Raw genomic sequence first — 21371 nt, 5'->3', positions numbered from 1 at the left:
GAGAGAGAGAGAGAGAGAGAGAGAGAGAGAGAGATGCACGCAATGATACAGAGACACAGTGAGGAATGCACTGGCAGAAAGTGCGGAGGGAAGTCCGGGATTTACCCTTTTCTCTTCACCGTCTCTCTCTCTCTCTCTCTCGTTTTGGGATAAAAACATGAAATTAAAGACATCAAAGAGAAACAGACTTTAGCGCAAACGCACATCCGGGAAGTTCGATTTTGGACACTTTTGGGATAGTCAGCACCTGCCGACCTGCCCGTGTTTCCAGACAAACACTCCGTTCGTTTATTTGATTAACTTGCAACACAGCTCGAGCCGTCGGGCTTTTTCGTACGCAATGGCTGGCTGTTTCTGTCGCCTGTTTGCTCGTGCCCACATGGAGGGGTTCGGGATGGCGTAAAGATAATAAAATAAGAACTCGTGTGGATCCGAGAGTGCACCTCCTGGGTCTGGATACCGGGGAGATTTCAGTTGCCTCTTACATGAAACCTCCTTACCTCTTAATTTTGGGAATCTATTTAAGAGTCTGTGCGGCGTTTTAGTTCAGAGCGCACTCGTGTCTGACTCAACGATGTGCTCCAGTGGGAAATACTTTGTGTTTTTGTTCTTGCTTAGAAGTATCCTGTCGGACCCGGGAACCACAAACCAAGGTGAGTACAAAGAGCATCACATCACAGACTTGGAGCAAGCGTTCACTGATAATGTGTTGCCTACCCTACAACACACATCTCTGAAAGACTGAACATGGCAGTATTAATCATGTGGTTACTTTTGTACAGCTACTCTGTCTCAAAATAGAGCTCACAGTTAATCTATCTCTACTATTACTCTTTGATAATGTATAGTTTACAACACACATTTTTGGAAGTGATTATCATATGGTAGTTACTTTTCTCTCAACATATATCAATCTTACTCTGAATAAAACAATCACATTTATACATGTACCAAATGTGTTGTCTTCACCCAGATGGCAGTCTTGGTTCTGGTAGATCTAATATAATCCAATCGTTGTTACAGTATGTCATACCACACATGTCTTTGAAACACTGAACATAGCAATGTTCTTGTAACTTCTTCAAGTCATTCCATCTAAAATTACATTAACTTTGCTCTGTATTTTTTTTACCCTGTTTACTCCCTCCAAATGTATGCAGGAATTGTGAATTTGTTGGCTTTTTTTCAGTGGACATATCTGCAGTCCTAATCACTGATACTGTGCAATTTAGAGCACACGTCATGAAAAGACTATTCATGTCAATTCAAGTCATGTTTCAGGACGCTTTAAACCTAATCAAACCTCATCTCAAAATGCAATCAATTGCTTTGGATTTAAATGAAAACACACTGAAATACACATTTGCACATGCAGAAATTCATATCTATAGGTGTGTTAGCCGTTACAGACTCTGAGCTAAATCCACCGAATTATGGATGAGGCTCTGACATTATACTTCACCTGCAAAGTCTGAATGCACAGAAACATTGCCACAGCTATAGGCAGCACAGCCTGTTACAGTAAATGTCAGCCTCCGGCATACTCTGCCAGCTTTACTGATGCTTTTGAGTTGCCTATTTCTGCCGCTCTGTCTTCTACGATGAGTTATAACTGATTTTGGCCCACACAATCCCAAAACAATTCCTCACAGACACTTGTTATACTTACTTTATTATATTATGTACCTATTATGTTGAGCGAGTGGTTGACGCTAAATGTACAGAAATTAATGATATGTACAGAATGATTTGATTTCCCACTTTAAAAAAATTAATTTCCAGTCACATGGCAGTGTGTGCAGTTGCATATGTATGAGAAACACAGGACATAATCATTTTATCTCCCCTCAGCCGGGCTCATGGGTAAATAGGTGCCATAATATAATCTGTTCTTGACATCTTCCACTTTGCATATTTGCAGAGGTCAGTTTAATATTCTTTCCTGAATGTTTAATGCTTAGGATAAACATTTTCAAAGACGACAGGAGCCCTTTCACTAGCCAAATGCCAAAGTCTCCTTCACTTCGTTTTTCTGTGTGTGTGTCTCTCTCTCTCTGTGTGTGTGTGTGTGTGTGTGTGTGTGTGTGTGTGTGTGTGTGTGTGTGTGTGTGTGTGTGTGTGTGTGTGTGTGTGTGTGTGCTCAGTTCAGTCAGCAATGCCGTTGATCTGAGCGTTAACTCCTAATTAGTTGCTGAGCTACGATTGGACAACTGCGGTTTGGGGGAGGAGTTTAGTGACCAGTCAATTGGGTAATTTGTCTGAAAAGTTCACAAGCAAATCATCACATCTGAAAGGCGGTGACCAGCACATACTTGGTATTTTCTCTTGCTAAATGGTTCACACATGAATCCATTAACCAAACTGTCATTGGTACATTTTCTGCTAACCAACTAATTATTTAAACGACTAAACACCTAAACATTTCTTTGTTATCTCGTGCGTATTTTAAAAAAGAGGGGTCTGGCATCTCTGTAACATTTCATCCCGTAGCATTGAGGTAGATGCTGCATCTTCCTCTTTAAATACAAGGATGCATGCAGCATCATTGGTGTTATGATCACCTGAATTAGATGCTGCTGTCGACTTTTATTACCATCTCATATAGAAAATAAAGATTCTTTCTCTCCCAATGGCTTTCTGAAACCACATCCTGGAAACTGAAAAAAAGACGAGAGTCCTTATAGACATGCTCATGTCTCTGAGGGATCTAAGGCAAGTGCTTGGCTGCTTGAATATCCTCAGATAAATACTTCAATAATTTAGGATTCTAACTTAATGCCTAGTTCTTGAGTCTTCATGAGCCTCTTGCAGGGAGATATATATATATATAGGACACGTTTACCATTCAGCTCTACGCCGATGTCTCCCACAGACACACACAGCAATTTTAGAAAACAACTGCTTGATTAATAACGGCTGTGTACTGAAGAAATCTAAATAAAGTACAGTTACGTGATGCTTTTTTATAGAGAAATCACACAGGTGGTGCCACGGGACAACACGATTGGTTGTATTTACGAAGAGTTGAGGCAATAGTAATAAGTCAAATAAATCTACCACAATATGAAGGTAAAATAATAGACCAAACTGTATCATGATGTCTGTTTAACAGAAGAAGAAACCCTTACTTAAAATCATAGTTTGACACTTAAAGCAATACACGTATTTGTTGAACTATGATATCATATGGTAAATATGAAGCTGCATCCAGGAGATGGTTCGCTTAGCTCTGCATACAAACTGGACAGCTACAGTTGGAGGTACCGAACACCTCACTCAGCAAGTGTAGATATCGATGAGATATCAAAAGATTGACCCCTATATAGATTCCTATGGTCCTGTAGAACGGTTCCGGATTATTCTGCTTCCAGACACAATACCCAGACAAGAGTAATGTGATTTGTCCTCCTGTACTCGTCGGTATATGTGCGTGTGTGTGTGTGTGTGTGTGTGTGTGTGTGTGTGTGTGTGTGTGTGTGTGTGTGTGTGTGTGTGTGTGTGCGCGCTTTGAGTGAGAAAATCTGTGTATCAAATTCAGCACTATGGTCTTGGGTCATCTATTATTTCCTGGCTCCAAATACAGTTGCAGGAATTTAATTATGTTATGACTACATTACCGTGTACGTACGTGTGGGTGTGTTTCTATTCGTGCGTATGAGTGGGACAGACAGTAAAGGGAGTTGGTGGGGAAAGTTTGCCCCCTTCAAACATGCCATGGAACATTGCCCATGATTATGAAAGATTGTTTTTGTAATTTTATCAAAAATCAATATCTTTCTGTCTTTGTCTGTCTCACAGTCTGTCTACCTCTCTCCACGTCCTCCTTTTAAACAGAAGCAAGGCCATCTTATTATAATTCTGCTCTTAATTACCAGCAGGGGATCAAGGCTAAATGAACTCTCTGTAAATACTGAAGGGGTTCATTTAGTCTCATCAAATTGTATCTTCTCTGGTTAAAACAGTAGCAACGCCATTGAATTAATCCAGACTTGGCAAAGTCGGGAGTGACATGTCGAGTGAAGATGTGACTCCTTGGTCTGTAGTGTCGACCGCTGAAGTGGGACACACTTTATCGATGGAGATTGTAATTAACTGGCTGTGTGGAGACAAAGGAAATTGCACATTCATCATATCAAATTGGCTCAGGGGGCTCAGCGAGGGCCAGATAATGGCTTTCCTCATGCCTGAGCCGTGACCAGAGTGCAGACAGCTTTAGATTGTTACACTTGTACTTGCACAATGTACTCACGGTTGCACGCAAAGAAACAAAGTTGTTAACATGCTAAAACAAAAATGCCACCAAACACTGATGCTGAGTTTAGATTATAGTTTTTCAAATTCAGATTGGCCCTCTAAGGTATAAATTGAAGAAATGTCAGATGTCATGATTTTTTTTAAATTGTTTGCCAGTTACCCGCCTGCCTTTGGACTTATTGCTCGTCAGCTTTTTTCTGTCTGTCGGTATGGGTTACGGGAAAGATTATGGCAAATAAAGGTATGGTAGAGTCAGGAAACTAAAACACATGTTTTAGTTCAGGGCATGGTCATAATCACAATTAATAAAACAGCAAATGTTAAATGCAGTTCTGTGATGGGAGGCAAGCTCTGGTCTCCTGCATGAAAGACTTGCCACATGCCCATTCACCTTCACACTGTCCTTCATTGCCCCGCTATATACTGTATAGGCTACACTACTTCCAGCATTGGCACTGATAATTGGAACTGGGCCTAAATTGTGACGAATCATCCAATATGGCCCTATTAATGAGGGCATAATTATGAAACCCCCTTTCTCTTCTTGGCAAGATGTAGCATTCCAACACTATGATTGGCCAGGCGTTCATACTTGCACCAGGTACCGGAATCCCTGTTTGTTCAGGTACTATGCCCCGACCAAAGATCCATCCTGACCCTACTGTCTAACCTCAACCAGCTAGGTGTTGCCAAACAAGGCTGTGGGATACAAAATTATGAAATATCTGGCTTTTGTATCACGTGACAAAATGATATCAATTGGCTCAAGGGTGAACTTCAGTTCTCTGAAGACTATGATACAATTACTGAAAGGGTTGTCGGCATTCATAAAGGTTGGCTGTATTTGTCTTTTATCTTTCGCCTTTATTCATCTCTGACTTATCTTTGATGTCATGAAGCACAACAAACTCCTGACCTCTAAGAGGCAGAGTACTAATCTCCCAGACTTCCAAATGGAGGGCAGATCTGTGCTAGTGTTGGTGTTGTCCTGGACTTTTCTAAGAGCTGTTATTTCATAGGTGGTTGAATCTGATAAGGGCTTTACAGCTCCGTCAGCTTCTCATTGACAGCTTGATAACTATTATCTGCTCTCTTCCCATTTTGTCACTTCCATTTCTCTTCTTTTTAAAATTCACTGTCCAACCTCTCTCGCACTCTCTCTGCTCTTTCCTGTCACTCTTTGTGCTTATACTGTCATTCCTCCAACTTTTCTTCTACATTTTACATAACTTTCTATTGCCCCGCTTTCTTTCTCTCTCTGTCTAGTGGTTCTGTTGGACACTACAACAGTGCTAGGAGAGCTGGACTGGAAGACCTATCCTGTCAATGGGGTGAGTGACATTAGCATCTCTTAGAATAAGAATATCCACTTCATCAGTTTGGGGATTTTGTACAAAGCTACTAACTACACAAACTTGAATAAAACCTGTCAAACAAGTTAACACATTGAAAAATATACACAAAAATGTAATGAAATGAAAGTTTGATGTACTGTATTTACTCATTAAGTGGTAGAGAGTATCTTAGACCTTAACATTCAAACTGGCCCAACCAGATCCACAACAATTTCTTTCCAAAACGGATCTCTTCAGCCTGAGTAGTCAAAGTTGTAGTCAGATACAAGCAGAAGACAGGACCCTGGGTCTCATTAAAAACATCACCAGCAGATTGCATATTTTACATGCCAACCTCCCTGGCAGTAGTTCGACCAATGTGCCATCCATTTGGTGATTTGTTGGTCAAAAATGTCTGTGTAAAGGTTAAAACCAAGTGAACCGTTTTCAAGATGTTCAGGTTACATTTAAATATTCAACAGTCTTACAATGCTTTACTTCAACATGTGCATCACCTCAATCCACCAACTCACTGTAGATTTCCCCGCTGCGGTAATTCCGCTAATAAAGGAATATCTTATCTTTTAAATTATGATGTGAATGTAGATGAGCATTGATGTTTGGCGTCTAGGCCCTGACCTCACCAACACAAGGAAGCACCGAGCACAGCACAGCAGGGAGTTGAAAGACTTAACAAGGCTTTGCTTAATTTTAATGAAAAGCTGTTTAAAGGAATGATACACTCCCAAAATGAGCATTTGCATATCAATTACTCACCCTGTGTTACCTTGAATTCTTGTTTTTCTCGCTTGCCTCCATGGTGAACAAAGGATAAAAAAACTGGGAAAGTTCTTTATGAATTGAAATAGATGGCGGCCAGGTTCAACAACAGCAAAACTATCGCTGCACTTCCCAAACACATGCATCCTTGCTAAAACCTTACTATTTAAAACATGTCAGACTTGCAAGTACAAGTTACGCACCTGCGCAAGCCCGAGACTGTTTATGCAGAAATGTTCTAAATAGTGAGGTTTTAGAGTAGATGCATGTGTTTGGTAAGTAGTCAGCATGCGGCTGCATAAATGAGACTTTACTGCACTATTATTCTACAAGAGTTGTGTGTGAGTTTGTTGACGGATGTTTAATTTAGAAACCCAGATACATCCTTATCTTATTTTTGAGAAACCAAAATGTGTGATCCTGCTTCCTCCAAAGAGAAACAAGAACACTGTGGCATGTAAACACCCTTTCCAGCTTCAGGATGTCTGATTGCTGTCTGAGAATGCATGTCTTTTACTCGAGTGACAGAGTAATTACCCAAACAAACAAACATTGTGATGATTAACAATATCATGGTCTGCATGTTGACTCAGGTCAAAGCCTGACACCAGGGTAAACTGAGGATACAACGAAATTCACATCTCCCTCCTGCTATATAACTGGTACTAGAAAGTCAAAGATTAAACCAGTGGTTTCCAATAACCCTTTACAAAAAACAGTGACTGTTTGGATCTGCATGTATGTGAGTTGTTTGCAGTTGAACCAAACAGACGTTATACTTATCAGATGGTGTTTAAATTACTGTTTGAGGACCAACAAGGTCAAATTATTCAATATTGCAAAAAAAAAAAAAAATGTTTTCTGCAGCAGAACACTATTTACTTCTCTTCTACCTCAATAATCTCATCTCAGGTGTATCTTATCTGACTATATCAGGATATAAATTAGCTCCAGCTCAATCAGCTACAACCGTAAAATGCTGCTTACATATGATTTCATTAGTATTACAAAAATGATTAAAGTCATATACTATATAACAGCCACAATTAACATTTTCCTGCAGAATGAGTATGTTTAATTAATTTAAACCATCAATTGTTGCCACAAGGCTGTATGGAGGCAATCCCTCAATCATAGATTTGAATGTGGAATTTTGTAGCTTGAAGTATGATTTTGAATTGAGGACTTTTTCTTGTAATGGAGCATTGATAAATGATTGTACTGGTACTTCCACTTAACTAAAATATCTGAGTTTAATAGGGTTCATCCTGAGTGCATTACACGCCTTCGTAGACAGAGGGATTAGAAACTTGGATATAGTTATTAACGAATGATCAGGGATATGGATAACTGGGTCACTAGTCCTTTATAAACGTCAGATGCACTCATATCAGCTGTGTGCATGTAAACACTCCAGACCTGAAAGGCTGGATATCCACAAGTTTCTTGTGATGTTTTTAATTACGACCAGTTTGAGCTTGACATCATGAACCATTCATGTCCTGCCTTATTACAGCTTTTAACATAAGTGTTATGGATTATTAATACAGATAAATTCAGCAATTTAAACAATGCTGGCATAATGTTACTGGTAGAATAATGCCATTTAAACGTCAAGTTTTTCATCCTGTGCTCCCCTTTTGCCTTAATTCTATTCACAAACATTCACTTAAAATATAGAATAGGAATACACAAATTACACTTTTAGAGACCATTTCTGAAACGTAAAGGCAGAATAAATCTCCTAAAACACAAAGATCTTGACATAATGGTGTCAGGGTTTCTCCGCTGGTGTTTTTTATTAAACACATGCGCCGATGTTTATATGCAATGAATACAGATTTTATCTAGCCTTTAGAACATCTAGATATTAAACCTAATTTAATTGTAGCATATCAGTCATACTGAAGGAAAAATGCTGTAGATTTCATTCTTACAAATATTTCAGCTGGGACTGCAACCATCAGCAACAACAATAATGTGTCCGTGCTGTTGTGTCTAATTTGGGACATGAGGTGGTGGGGGGACTGTTTGGGCTTTCAGGCTATTATAAAAAGTGTAATAAATCCTTTGGAGCAAAACCAATAAATAGTAGCAAAATACTGAGATATTTTCAGGGCCAAATACCAATATTGCAACAGCTTCTCCTCCCTTGCACATTGCCTTCACAGGTTTTTTCTATGGGAAGTAACAACGACATTAATTTGTTGAACAAAAACACGACGCCACCACCCAGATTCACGTCGAATCAATAATTCATTACTACTACAGAAATGTAATGATATTTTCATAACATCTCTCTGTCTCTTTTCCCCTTAGTCTGACAATGACAAGTTGTCTTATTTTAATCAAAACCTCATACCTCTCAGCCTCCACCATTGTTGGTAACACAACAGTATCTGTGTGCATTATAGGTACAGGTGTGTGTGTGTGTGTGTGTGTGTGTGTGTGTGTGTGTGTGTGTGTGTGTGTGTGTGTGTGTGTGTGTGTGTGATCCTCAGACTAGAATTTCACCTAAAGCAGGATTTCTTAAGTGTATAATTATTTAATTATAATTAATATGTATTATAATTGTAATTAATATATTTAAATTGGTATATGACCCATGCAAGGGTCCAAGAGGAAAGGATATCGTATGTTGCACGGATTGTAAAGTCCGCTGACGATCTCAAATCCCATTCACACATAATGATGAAAAAAGCTCAGATGTATTAATTTTTTCACAACCTGTTTCTCACATATTCTCAGATATTGAGACAAGTAATTGACCAGTGTCAGAATGTGATTATGATGTATTAAAAGTATCATATACTGTAGTGTATAGGTTGAGGCCAAATGCAAAAGCTCCACTGAAGGGTCTTAGTATTGTTCAGCATTAAAAGCACTGCATTAGCATTACATTATCCCTATACATGGCACCTCTTTTGCTCCCTTTCTTTTGCTCTCTCTTTTCTCCCAGTTTTCCCACTGCCACCACTCCCAGTTGTGTGAGAAAAAAGTCAAATGTTGTGTTGAACTTAGAAATACATGTACATTTCTAGTCACACTTTCTATAGCGTTACTTCCACCAAAATTCTCAGAGAAATAAATTGTGAAGATATATTTCATGACGACGCTAAATTAAAAGCTCAACCACCAAATGGGTCAATTCCATCCAAGCCTCTTTTCAGCGATAAACATCATGCATATAGCAACTTAACGTTGATAAAATTCAGTGGCTGTGAACGTTTTCTGTAAGGAGCTGAGTGCAGACCTTAAGCTGCAAGGAGCCATTGAGTCCTGGGACAAAAACTGTCCACAGAGGAGAAAACTGGATGCACCCAAGTCAAACATTGTGCATCAACTTTTGTATAAAGTTTTAAGAATTTATGATTAGGCAGTCACTGGCACAAATAAATGAACAATATAAAAATAACAGAAACACAGATTAATTAAAGTGATATTTCAATACATGACCAATTTTCAGAAGGCAAAGGACAATCAAATTTAAGTAACATCAAAATTCTACATTGACAACTTAATTTTAGTCGACTGACCATCACATTTAATACGTACATACAGTGTGTCTCCTGTGGTAACATGACAAAAGGGATTCAAATAGGATTTTAATATTGTATTTGTGTTAAATTTGCACAGTGCGTGCAAATTATTATTATAGGCTCAAAGAGCAGCCAAAACACAAACCCCAACATCCTGTGCAGCCCTGTATCAAACAAGTTCATTGAACCTCCTGTCACGAGGCATGTTCAAATCAGAAAGAAAAATATGTTTGCATTAGTACGAGTATGAAAAATAAAAGTCTCCGCACAGCACAAGGGAACTGGATGTTTTCCTCCATGGATAAATGATTAGCATCGTCCCCTCTTGACACAAGAGAACTATCATTGCAGCCACAAGTGCTCATCCTCTCAGCACTCCACTATTGTAATATGGCTGCTATATGGAATTGATGTAAACTGAGCAGCTGCTGTGTCTTTCCATATCAAGTCGGAAGATAGACTCAAACTCTTCAAGTAAATGAGCATCTATGAAGCAATAATGATCTTCCATGATTCTCCCACTCCCCTTCAAATCATCATCTGCATGCAGACACTGTAGTCATTAATTGCTGTGGACACTTCATAGGGGCAGGTCTAATTGTAGTGTGAGTGTCGTTGTGTTGATATGAGGTGTTTTAATTGCTTTTTGGATTAAGTGAGGACATTTTAACAAAGTCAAGGGTCAAGATGTCGAATTAATTATGGCCCAAAATGTGTTTTGCGTTATTTGTAGTTTTTAGTATTTCATCACAGGCGCAGCCTCCACCACTAAGTAACAGTGAGCAGGTCAGTTTCAGAGAACCTGCTATTGTACTCCCATATCCCAATATTAGTGTTGGTTTAATTAGTTCCACACCTTGTACTCAAAACCTGGTATCTGTCTGCTACAGTCTGCTAAGCTTAGGGCTAATAGGCAGGGTGATTAGTAGGTGCATATCTGATTGCCTCAGAGAGCGTGGGCTGCAACTCATCTTTCAAACTCTGGGCTTGCATTTGTTTTCTCTGCTCTGAACCATGCCACATCCCAAGGGGGCATTTAGAACACTGAGGCACACAGAGTGACAAATTACCATTTTCTCTTGTTTGTATGCATAATGGCACTTCAAATACTTAATGCTGATCTTATGCAAACTGGGAAGCCTGTTTTCTGTAAAGACTACGTTTCATAAGGAACTGAAATGACTAAACATAAAGTATATAATGTTGGAGAAATGCCTCACGAGTGTGAGTCTTAAAGCTGAAAGTTACATTTCTTTCTGTGACTGCCAAAGCATTTCCACTTTTACACACCAGCAGAAAATCTCAGATATGACAGGTTGACTGGCATGTGACAGTCCGCTGCACAGGCTTCACAGTACAATACAAGACTGATCCTCACTTTCTGAACACAGATGAGATTTGCAGCCATGCTAGCGGCATGGCTCTCGGGGTGGCAATGTCGGTCTGTCAGTCGGTCAACCACTTTCCTGTCTGATGTAGCCTTGGGATTTGCTGTGAATATCCAAGTTCCTTTGGGAATACATGTTAATGACTCTGGCCTCTAGCATAGGGTGACCATATCCATAACACCAACAAGGAGGACAATATGCAGTATTTTGTGAGTCTGTGAATAATTGCATAGGAGGGGTGCAGTTTGAAGAGAGGGGATGTGAGCCCTTTTTACTGTAATTAATCTCCTTGGAGCATACCCTGCTTTATCAATTAATTAATATGTATTTTTTTATTTTTAATATGTATATGTAATATATATATTATATATATACATATATATATTATATATATTATTAATATGTAATAATAAATTGTAATTGACAATTCATTAATATGTATTTTTTTAAATGTATTTTATATATATACTTATATATTTATATAGATACACATATAATTGCAAACATTGAATTCGGTCAAAAGTAAAAAGACACCGCTGTAGTTCAAAGTAAAAGTGTATAAAATAAAATAAAAAGTAAAATTAAAATCTTAAATTATGATTCTTAACCTTTCCCTTAGTCAAACGGATGTAACGTTGCTGTGAATAAATAATAAATTAATAAAGATTTACTCGTTAGATCCTCAAAACTGAATTATATCTCATGTTTAACCGCTATGGAGAAATCGGAGCCAGCGGATCATTTCAAAAAGTCCTGCCGAGTACAACAACAGTAGTATTCAGAGAACGTCAACTTTCAGTTGTCTGTTTTCTCATCAAGTACAGAGAAGAACGCCGCATATTGCGAAACGGACGCTGTAGACATCTTAACGCTGATTGGCCAAGACTCGACACGTCGCATCAAAGATGTTCTATTGCGAAGATCACAACATCAGCTTTTCTCTGTGTGTTACTCCAATCTCAGAAACGCTGGCCAGCCAGTTCACATATTTTGATTTCAAAACGGCGAATTTAGCCGAAAGGCGACAAGTTTGCAGGTATGCAAAAAGGAGGACAAATACGCGTCCAGCTTTATGCTGCGCCGGACACCGGACAGGGCATTGAAAATCCGGACTGTCCGGCCTCACTCCGGAAGTCTGGTCACCTGCTCTAGCACCATCAGCAGTTGGCCAGATGATTATATGTAACAACTTTGAATGCCTGACTTTTCATTTAGGTGTATCATCAGGTCAAAGTTTCAGCTCTTCCAATACTTCGGTTTATGACCAAATACCTGAAAGACTATAGACATTACCATCAGCCTCAGCTGTAATATGCTAATTAGAAAATGTTAGCATGCTAACAAGCTAAACTAAGAGCTAACATCTACATCAGGCCTGGCCAACCCGCGGCTCTTTGCCTGGTTTCATGCGGCTCTTGCGTTCATATCGAAGTTTGTGTTTTTTTTTAATTTTTTTAATCTTTTTATTGATTTTGCAAATACTTTAGACCACTGGTGTCGAATTCAAGGCGCGACGGCTTGAAATCCATGAAATCGCGGACCCGTTTTCAGTCATTTGCAGACCCGTTTTCAGTCATTCGCAACCCGTTTTCAGTCTTTTGCGGACCCGTTTTCAGTCTTTCGCGACCCGTTTTCAGTCATTTGCGGACCCGTTTTCAGTCTTTCGCGGACCCGTTTTCAGTCTTTCGCAGACCCGTTTTCAGTCCGTCAGGACGGTCATTTTACATGGGCAAAAAAAATAAAAAATCCTGTGCTTTTATTTTGAAGGGATTTTTTTATGCGGCAGAGTGCAATTTATTCAATTTCAGTCATATTGATGTAATGTGTTGTAATTCTGTTACGTTGTTCATTCTGGTCACATGACATATATTGCTTCTGTCTATCCGGGGAGAGGGATCCTCCTCTGTTGCTCTCCTGAAGGGTTCTTCCTGTTTTCCCTGTGAAAGGGTTTTTACTATCTTTATTTGGGGAGTTTTTCCTGATCTGATGTGAGGTCCCGGGACAGGATGTTATTTGTACAGATTGCACATTTTAATTTGTGATTTTGGGCTATATAAAATAAACTGAATTGAATTGAATATTCACACACTCCTCTGCTGCGTTCACAACACACTTTACTTGCGTGAGTTTACACATCGGACTATTTGTGATAGTTTGCTTCATTCCCAACCTTTTTTTTTGTTATGTTCAAAAAGGCTGAAGTTATAACATTATGATGTGTGTTGTATTACCTTGTATCCTTAAGAAGCACTTTTGGGTTTTTAATTGAGTGTGAAAGGGAATATTTCTGTGTTTGGCATACTGTGATACTATCTCAGGTTCAAACGGTGCCATATTTTCATTAAATCAAATTGAGAAGTTGAAAATGTTCCTCGCTTTGGTCGCGGCTTGTCATTCAGGGTGATGGTGGGTCCTGCAGCCAGATCAGTTGAACCACTGCCCCAGACCACATGCATGTTCTTAGAGTTATGTCCTTCTCAACTGTGACAAAAAAGCTTTGAACAAAGTTAATATAATAACGTGTGTTTAATCTTTGTCTTTGTTATTTTCATTTTTTTTAAGTTTGATCTTTGATGATGTTGCAGTAACACAGTAAAAAATGTGGCTCTTAGTCTCTGACTGGTTGGCCACCCCTGATCTACATGCATTGTAAGCATGCTAACATGAGCATTTAGCTCGAAGCATCACCACAGTGCTGAAAAGTAGACGTTTTTCAAGACCGTCTTAAAACAACAGGCAAGCAAACATTAAAACAGTTTCTTCTTGCTGTGACCATAAAACGAAGTAGTTGAATTAAATGATTGTTATGTAATTAAATGAATTATATTAAAATGCCAAGAAGCTGCTCCTCAAGTTCCAACAGCAATGATTACGACCTCAGAGTCCACTTATCATAAAGGCACGGGCACAGTATTATTGTCTGGCTGAAGTTCCAACTGAAAGAGGAAGTGATTATGATTGATTATTCATTAGCCACTGGGTGTCTATAGAGCTAATTTAGATAGCTTAATTATTATTAGATTAATTGCTTTTGCACTGTACGCTCAAGTCAAGGTTAAAGTGTTATTAAATAATTTATATTTGTAAACACTCCAACTCAGTTGTTTCAATTTCCTCTACAACACAACTCTGTCATCTACCTTCTTTGGGTCTTTCTTTGTGCAACACCTTTCATCATTAAGGACTGTGCATAGGTGTGTGTGTGTGTGTTCTAAAATGAACAAGTATATATATATATAAATAAATATAGATATTTATTTATTTATCACATTTAACACATCATTTTGGATAAGTTCCTCCTATTGAACATCCCATTTTGCAGATATCAGTATTTCATCGTTTCACAATGTAGGTACCAACATGGTGGAGAGTGAAATCAATACGAAGTGCTTTCTATTTAGCTACTTATATGCTTTCTCACATCCTCCATGCTCCTGTCTGTGGACCTGTCCTAGTCTTAAGTCTTGGAGGAGGCTTCAGTCATTTGTATCTGGGAGAAGAATAGGTAAAAAAAAACAGCACATCATTTGTATCTTTACATGTATAGCCTATATTTAGAATTAATCGTCATTTGTTCAAAGCACTTGACATTGTACATTTTTTTCTTTAACAAGAGCTGAGGCCGTCTTTTTAAGCAGCGTGCACCAACACAACAAAACAATTAACTTTAAAAAATGTACGCCATTAATGTATTTGCAGTGTGGGAGGAGTATGTTGTAAAAATAGGATGAGTTTCCTCGACCGTTACTTTCTGAACCTTCTCTGCATGTCAAACAAAGAGGAATGTGGGAACTGAACTTCAAGGTAAGAATATAAAGTTAAGTAGTTTGTTAGATACTGAAGTCTCAATAATTTTCGTATTGTTGTAGAAATAATAAAAAACATAAAACCAGAGGCTTTTTGTGTAATTTGAAGCTAACGTTAGCAAGTGGTTATAATATAGTTTCTTCTAGTTTAATTTAAAGCAACCGTTAGCAAATGGCTTTAAAATAATTGCATCTAGTGTAATTTGAAACTACGTGTCTAAAAACTAGTTGCTTTTAGTGTTTTTGAAGCTAACATTTGAAACTAACATTAGCTAGTATGTTAGGTCTAAGCGAATATTTGAATATTAAATATCAATCATATATTCTTCTGTTTCTCTGTGTACACAGGATCCCCTCAAGGAGCTCAGATTGAAGACAGAGTTGGGCTTCCACAAAGCTGAAGTGTTGCCAGCCTTGTCCATGGTGGTGGCTCAGTGAGAACTGCCAACAAGTGAGGTGTAAAGTTGACAATGGATTGTGAGTAAGCTAGCAGCCTGCAGCACAGCTGACCTTTGGCCTTGGACTGCTCTCTCTTCAACCCTGCTAGCATGACACTCATTGTTTCCCTTCCCCCTTAACCACTACGAGCACAGATATGTCATCTTTGGATTTTAGCATATACATATGATAATAAACTGAGCTTTTAAACCTTTCCTGGTATGTGGTCTTTTGTGCCTCGGTGAGACTGGTTGGTCAAATCCAGAATCTGAATGCCACACTGCAAAATACAGATGCTGTGAAAATGTGAAACAAATGTAACTGTAATTGTTTTTTATTACCATGTGACTATAATGCACCTGGGCCGGCAGAGTTAGTTTAGGTTCTGTTACTTAACTTATTGTTTTGTTATGCACCTTCAATACCCCTACACACACACACACACACACACACACACACACACACACACACACACACACACACACACACACACACACACACACTCACACACCCAGCATGCAACACTACTGATACCACTGATGTTCACACCACATTGTATGTTCTGTTCTACAATATAGTTTGTACTAATTCTACCCTCTGATTCCAGTTTCTTTATTGTGTGGTCTTTCTCTGCTGACATTCATATCTTAAAGCTCTGTAGTTTTACGTGTAACCATCTGAAACTAGCCCAGAGTTAAGCATATTCATCTAGAAAACTATACCCACTTTGGAGTGTTACAATAGCCAGTATCATTTTATTTCATGTGTCCATCCAGGCTAATTGGTGGAGCCAAATGTTATTAAAAAAAACATATATGATGTGATTTCTTTGTAATCGTCCAAAATAATGTTATGGGTATATTTCCAAGTAAGCCATTGACTGGTCGATACGTGCGATGCATTGAGTGGGCAACGCGTCATATTGAGTGGGCCGGTCGGACAGTAACTCCCGGGCCATTTTTTTACCCCAGTCCGCCCCTGCATGGATCTCATGCTCTTGAGATATAATCATGTCCAGCTGTGTAACTGACACAATCTCAGCTGCCCAGGAGGTGTGAGGAAGAAGTTATGTCAATACACGTTACGGCTTTTGAAGCTCCGATCATCCCACCGTTAAAGCGGAGCAGACAAATGAGAGCGTCTGGCTGATGCAACAGCTTGAAAATATTGGTGGAACTAACTCTGTGTCTTTCAAACGTCATGTTTTCATAGAAATGAAGTTTCACTAGATGCAATATATGGTTCACAGTTTCTAATGGAGTGGATCTAAACCCATATCATTCATGGGTGCATGTATTGTAAGCTCCAAACACAGTAGGGTCATTACTAATATATGTTCTACCAATTTGTAGCCCTTCACAAATTAATATAACATACACTGAATAACAACCAATTCTAGTCACTCTAGTCAACAAATTACTGTTCTCTTAGGATCAGTTCACCCAAATGACACACATGATAATGGCATAGTTTTCCTTTTTCAGATTGTAGGCGAACAATTTACTGAATAAATACTCTGTTGGCATATGGCAATAAAACATAAAAACATTTAAATATATTTACTAATATTTGCTTCCTATATTGTTTCAGTGGGATGCTATCACAGAGATGGATGAGCAGAACAGACCTATTCACACCTTCCAGGTTTGCCACGTAATGGAGCCAAACCAGAACAACTGGCTACGGTCTGGATGGATCCAGCGGCAGGCTGCACAGAGGGTCTGGACCACATACCACTTCCCTAAGACACATTTTACATTGCAAGAAATAACAAAAAAAAACAGGATTTCACTCTGATAGAGAGGATTCCATTTAAGTCAATACAGAACAGTGCATGATAAATCAAAGATGGTGCAGTATTTCTTATTTGCACATTGACTGGATTGCTGCTTACTATGAAATTGAGCTGTACGAGCTTGGGTTGGGCTGATTTTTTAATGACTTATGGGCACTTTTACATTTTTCCAAACCGTTTCCGTGGGTTGTATTTTACTTTTGTTTTTACTATTACTTGTTTGTAGTTTTATGCTCTCTTTTTGACTATTTTAATTACTTTATATTAATTAATTAATTAATTAATTAATTGCTCTGATGCTTGCACCTAACTTATTTTTGTATAAGATGTAAACAAAACACTTCCCACTGTTCAGGCAATATGTAGAGCTGACTGGAAAATGTTTAATAGCACTGTATTTGAGATGTGATATGAGTTGTGATTTATTTGTTAATCTATATTTTAACTCAGGTATATGTGGAGCTGCGTTTCACACTGAGAGACTGCAACTCCATTCCTTGGGTGTCTGGTACCTGTAAGGAAACCTTCAACCTCTTTTACCTGCAGACAGAAGAAGTGCTTTCTGCAGGGACACGCTTCCGGACTACTGACTATTCCAAGGTTGGTTATTGGAGCTGCATCATAAAATACAAAAAAGTTATCTGTTATGCTACTGATATGATTCCGTAATAATTAACTTTTCCAATAAGGTGTTGTTGTTGTTGTTGGCTTCAAGGTGGACACCATAGCGGCAGATGAGAGTTTTACACAGACAGATCTTGGAGATCGGGTTCTTCGGCTCAATACTGAGGTCAGGGAGGTGGGACCGGTGACACAGAAGGGCTTCTACTTAGCCTTCCAGGATGTGGGAGCTTGTATTGCCCTCGTGTCCGTCAAGGTCAGTGAACAGAGGTGGTGCGACTTTGGTGGGTGGTGCATCAATTATATTTCTTTCGCAAGACTGGCAGTGCTTCAACTTCCTGTTTTCCCCTTTCTTATAAGGTGTTCTACAAACGCTGCCCATCGACTTTAAGGAACCTGGCAGCATTTCCAGACACGGTGCCACATATGGACTCATCCTCTCTGGTGGAAGTAAGGGGCGCATGTGTGGAGAATGCAGAAGAGAGGGACACACCCAAATTGTACTGTGGCGCCGATGGAGACTGGCTGGTACCCCTGGGCCGCTGTGTCTGTAGCATCGGCCATGAGGAGATGGATGGCTACTGCCGGGGTAAGAAGTGTGATGGTATTTGTACTTATTTTAGAGCAGAGCAGTGAAATATAGCTGAGATACAGAGAAGGAATCAAATGGTGAGAAGAAAAGAGAAGAGAAGGCATTGCCATAACAGATCTCCAGGGCCTCCCCAGTCCTCTGCAGCAGTTTGAGTTTACAGAACCGCTATTCCCTCCTCTCATTCTAAGATCCTGCATCCTTGTCTCATCCTCTCAATCTTTCTTCATCTCTTCACAGCTCCAATCCCCGCCCCTCATCATCTTCTCTCCTCTCTTGTCCACTTTGTTTTGCTTCACTAACATGCCCCCCACCCCATCTTCTTTCTCCCTTTGTGTCCCTTTATTTGCTCTATTTTCAGTCCTCCCTTTTAATTCTCACTCTTGCTGTCTCTCATCGCCATTCTTTTCTGCTATGAGACCCTCAACAATGTGGATAAGAAGAGATTAGTGTATGTCATCGAGGATTTTCATTTGACATTTCAAAATGGCTCTCATGAGGAACCTTCTGGACTTTTTCAATTATTTGGTTCAAATAGGAAAGGCGTTTTTTTTAATATCAAGCTGTTTTGGCTTTCTGCTGTTTGTATGTCAGTTGTTGTCTTGATAAATATCATGCTGTGATAAATGCTGTGATAAATGCAAAGGTTCACCCACATAGCATTTGCATAAACACTCTTAAATCAACAACTGTGGTAAATAAGCAAAGCTTCTGTGAAGGCTTTTTTTTTAGGATTCTTTAATTAGTCGTATCAGCATTCTCGAAATATGGCCTTTTGTCAGCAAAACAGATTTAAAAAAAAGGTAAAGGAACTGTTGTTCCAGATAGTCTTTGGCCTGGTTTCCCAATTAAACTGTGCAGTTGGACTGGGGGCTAGCTGGCTAATTGCCTTCATTTGTTAGTTTCACAGCTAATTTAGCTTGCACCTAGTCTTTTTTTAAAACTCCCCCAACCCTCAATTTACGAAGCTCAGATTTGCAGTTGTAATTAAGGCAGGTAAATGGAGCCACACTGCATGATTACAATTGAAGTGCACCTCCTGTTACTTGCTCCAATTTGCAGACTTACAAAAGTCTCAGCTGGTTGGAGGAAATTCATTCAGTACCCCTATGGTGATATGGTAACTCAGGTTATTACAAAGAGAACTCCAGCAGTCATTAGTACAGTTGACGTGTAGGGCAGGCTGTAATATCTCCTTTATTTGCTCTGCGGGTGTAATTTTTCTTTTTATCTTTTCTGCCCTTCGTACTTATTCTTTCTCTCTATTGCTCTCAATCATCTCAAAGACGTAGTTAAACAACACAAAAGCCTGTCAGCAGAGATTACTGATGAGACGGCAGTTTAGGAACAGCACTCTCGTGGTGTCCCTCGTATATGTCCTGCATCTATATTCTCCCGGTTCCTCCCCTTTGACAGGAGTTGCTGCTCTCGATTGTACTGTCACTGCAACAGTGTCTAGGGGATCTTGTCAGCCGCTACAATGAATGGGTCAGTAACTCATGTAACAGGAACCCACTTGACACTTGGAAAACAATGTGCGCTTGTCTATTTATTCACTCAAATGTACTGCATGTTCTTTGAACAAACAAAGCTAAATTGTCAGACACCTCAAGTGGACTGTAAGAGATTAATGCAATTTTATATTGTAATGTTGATATATATACAGTATATTGCTTAAAACCTATTTAGAAACTGCTCGTGTATAAACAACCAGATCTGTTTTCAGAGGAAAACTAAACAGCTGAAAAATCTAATTATTGTATCACATTTATGTAAAAGTCATGTACAGATCTAATATTGCCAAACACAATTCTGCTGTTGATTTACAAGACAGTCCACAATGGTCTAATACAGCCATAGATATAGAGGACAGCTATCACAGTATTAACGCAACAGCAAAAACTCTGACAGTTGACAGATATTTATCGTCTCACAGTACATATCATCCTGTTGACCCAACTGGAACTGATTTCAAGGAGATTTGAGGATGATTGGCCGACACAACCAGCTAATTCGTTCTCATACTCTTGATATTTGGTATCTCTCAGATAAAGTATTATTGCCACTCTAGTCTTGCCACTCTCGCATAATGACTAACAGTACACAGCTCTATCACAGTCACACAATGTATTTTGTCAACAGTAAGATAATTGTAATATAATACCAATAATTTAATGCAACACATTAATACTGTATGTGAATATACGTACATACATTACAGTCTCTGTTATGGTAACGCATTACTCACTCTCACATACTTACTGCATGTACAGGAAGTCAGCAAAATACAACATGTGAATCAAACACAACAACTGTTGTGAGGCCAACAATGTGTCTTCAGTTTTGACGGAGCTTGACCAGCAGTTTCCCCTTTTGTCCAGTCTTTGTGTCTGCTAAAAATTTCCCAAAGTTATCGCTGAACTGGACATGAACTTGTTGTCTCACTGTGTCTGAAAGAAAACAACCATATTTCCCAAAATGTCTGTACCTTTCAGATTCACCCGTCTCTGAAATACTGTTGTAGCATCCTGGGTAAAGGAAGCCAGAGGTGCTGCTCTATTGTTTTGCTGTGCCGGAGTTATAGTCGGGTTCAGAAAAGCCAGGTAACATCTATCGAGTTTGATCTGCTGTGCAATTCTCAAACTGCATCTTTGAACTCATTAACATTCGCTGAGAAGAGGTGATCGATAGTAACAACACAATATGGCCTTGCAATTAATGATTTATGGCTTTAATTCATATGTTGCATCGTTCCTGCAGAGCTCGCGCTGTAATGAAGATGTGCACTTTGCAAGTTGTTGCAGGAAGTTTAGGCATGAACTTGCGG

General features: G+C 39.1%; 1 protein-coding gene across 1 annotated transcript in view; it reads left to right on the top strand.

Moving 5' to 3' along the window:
- Positions 1 to 574: 574 nt before the first annotated feature.
- Positions 575 to 21371, top strand: part of LOC306735421 (ephrin type-A receptor 6-like) — a gene marked incomplete at both ends in the record, with an annotated part of 47679 nt that continues 26882 nt past the window's right edge. The window contains 6 exons of the mRNA XM_079216887.1: positions 575 to 653; positions 5521 to 5585; positions 17130 to 17258; positions 17785 to 17934; positions 18050 to 18211; positions 18316 to 18544. Of these exons, the coding sequence (XP_079073013.1) occupies positions 575 to 653; positions 5521 to 5585; positions 17130 to 17258; positions 17785 to 17934; positions 18050 to 18211; positions 18316 to 18544 (814 nt within the window). The remainder of the gene's footprint in view (positions 654 to 5520; positions 5586 to 17129; positions 17259 to 17784; positions 17935 to 18049; positions 18212 to 18315; positions 18545 to 21371) is intronic.

This window comes from Taurulus bubalis (assembly GCF_910589615.1).
Source record: "Taurulus bubalis genome assembly, chromosome: 4".
In the NCBI taxonomy this organism is placed as follows: Eukaryota; Metazoa; Chordata; class Actinopteri; order Perciformes; family Cottidae; genus Taurulus; species Taurulus bubalis.
This window is presented reverse-complemented; position numbering and strand designations above follow the sequence as displayed.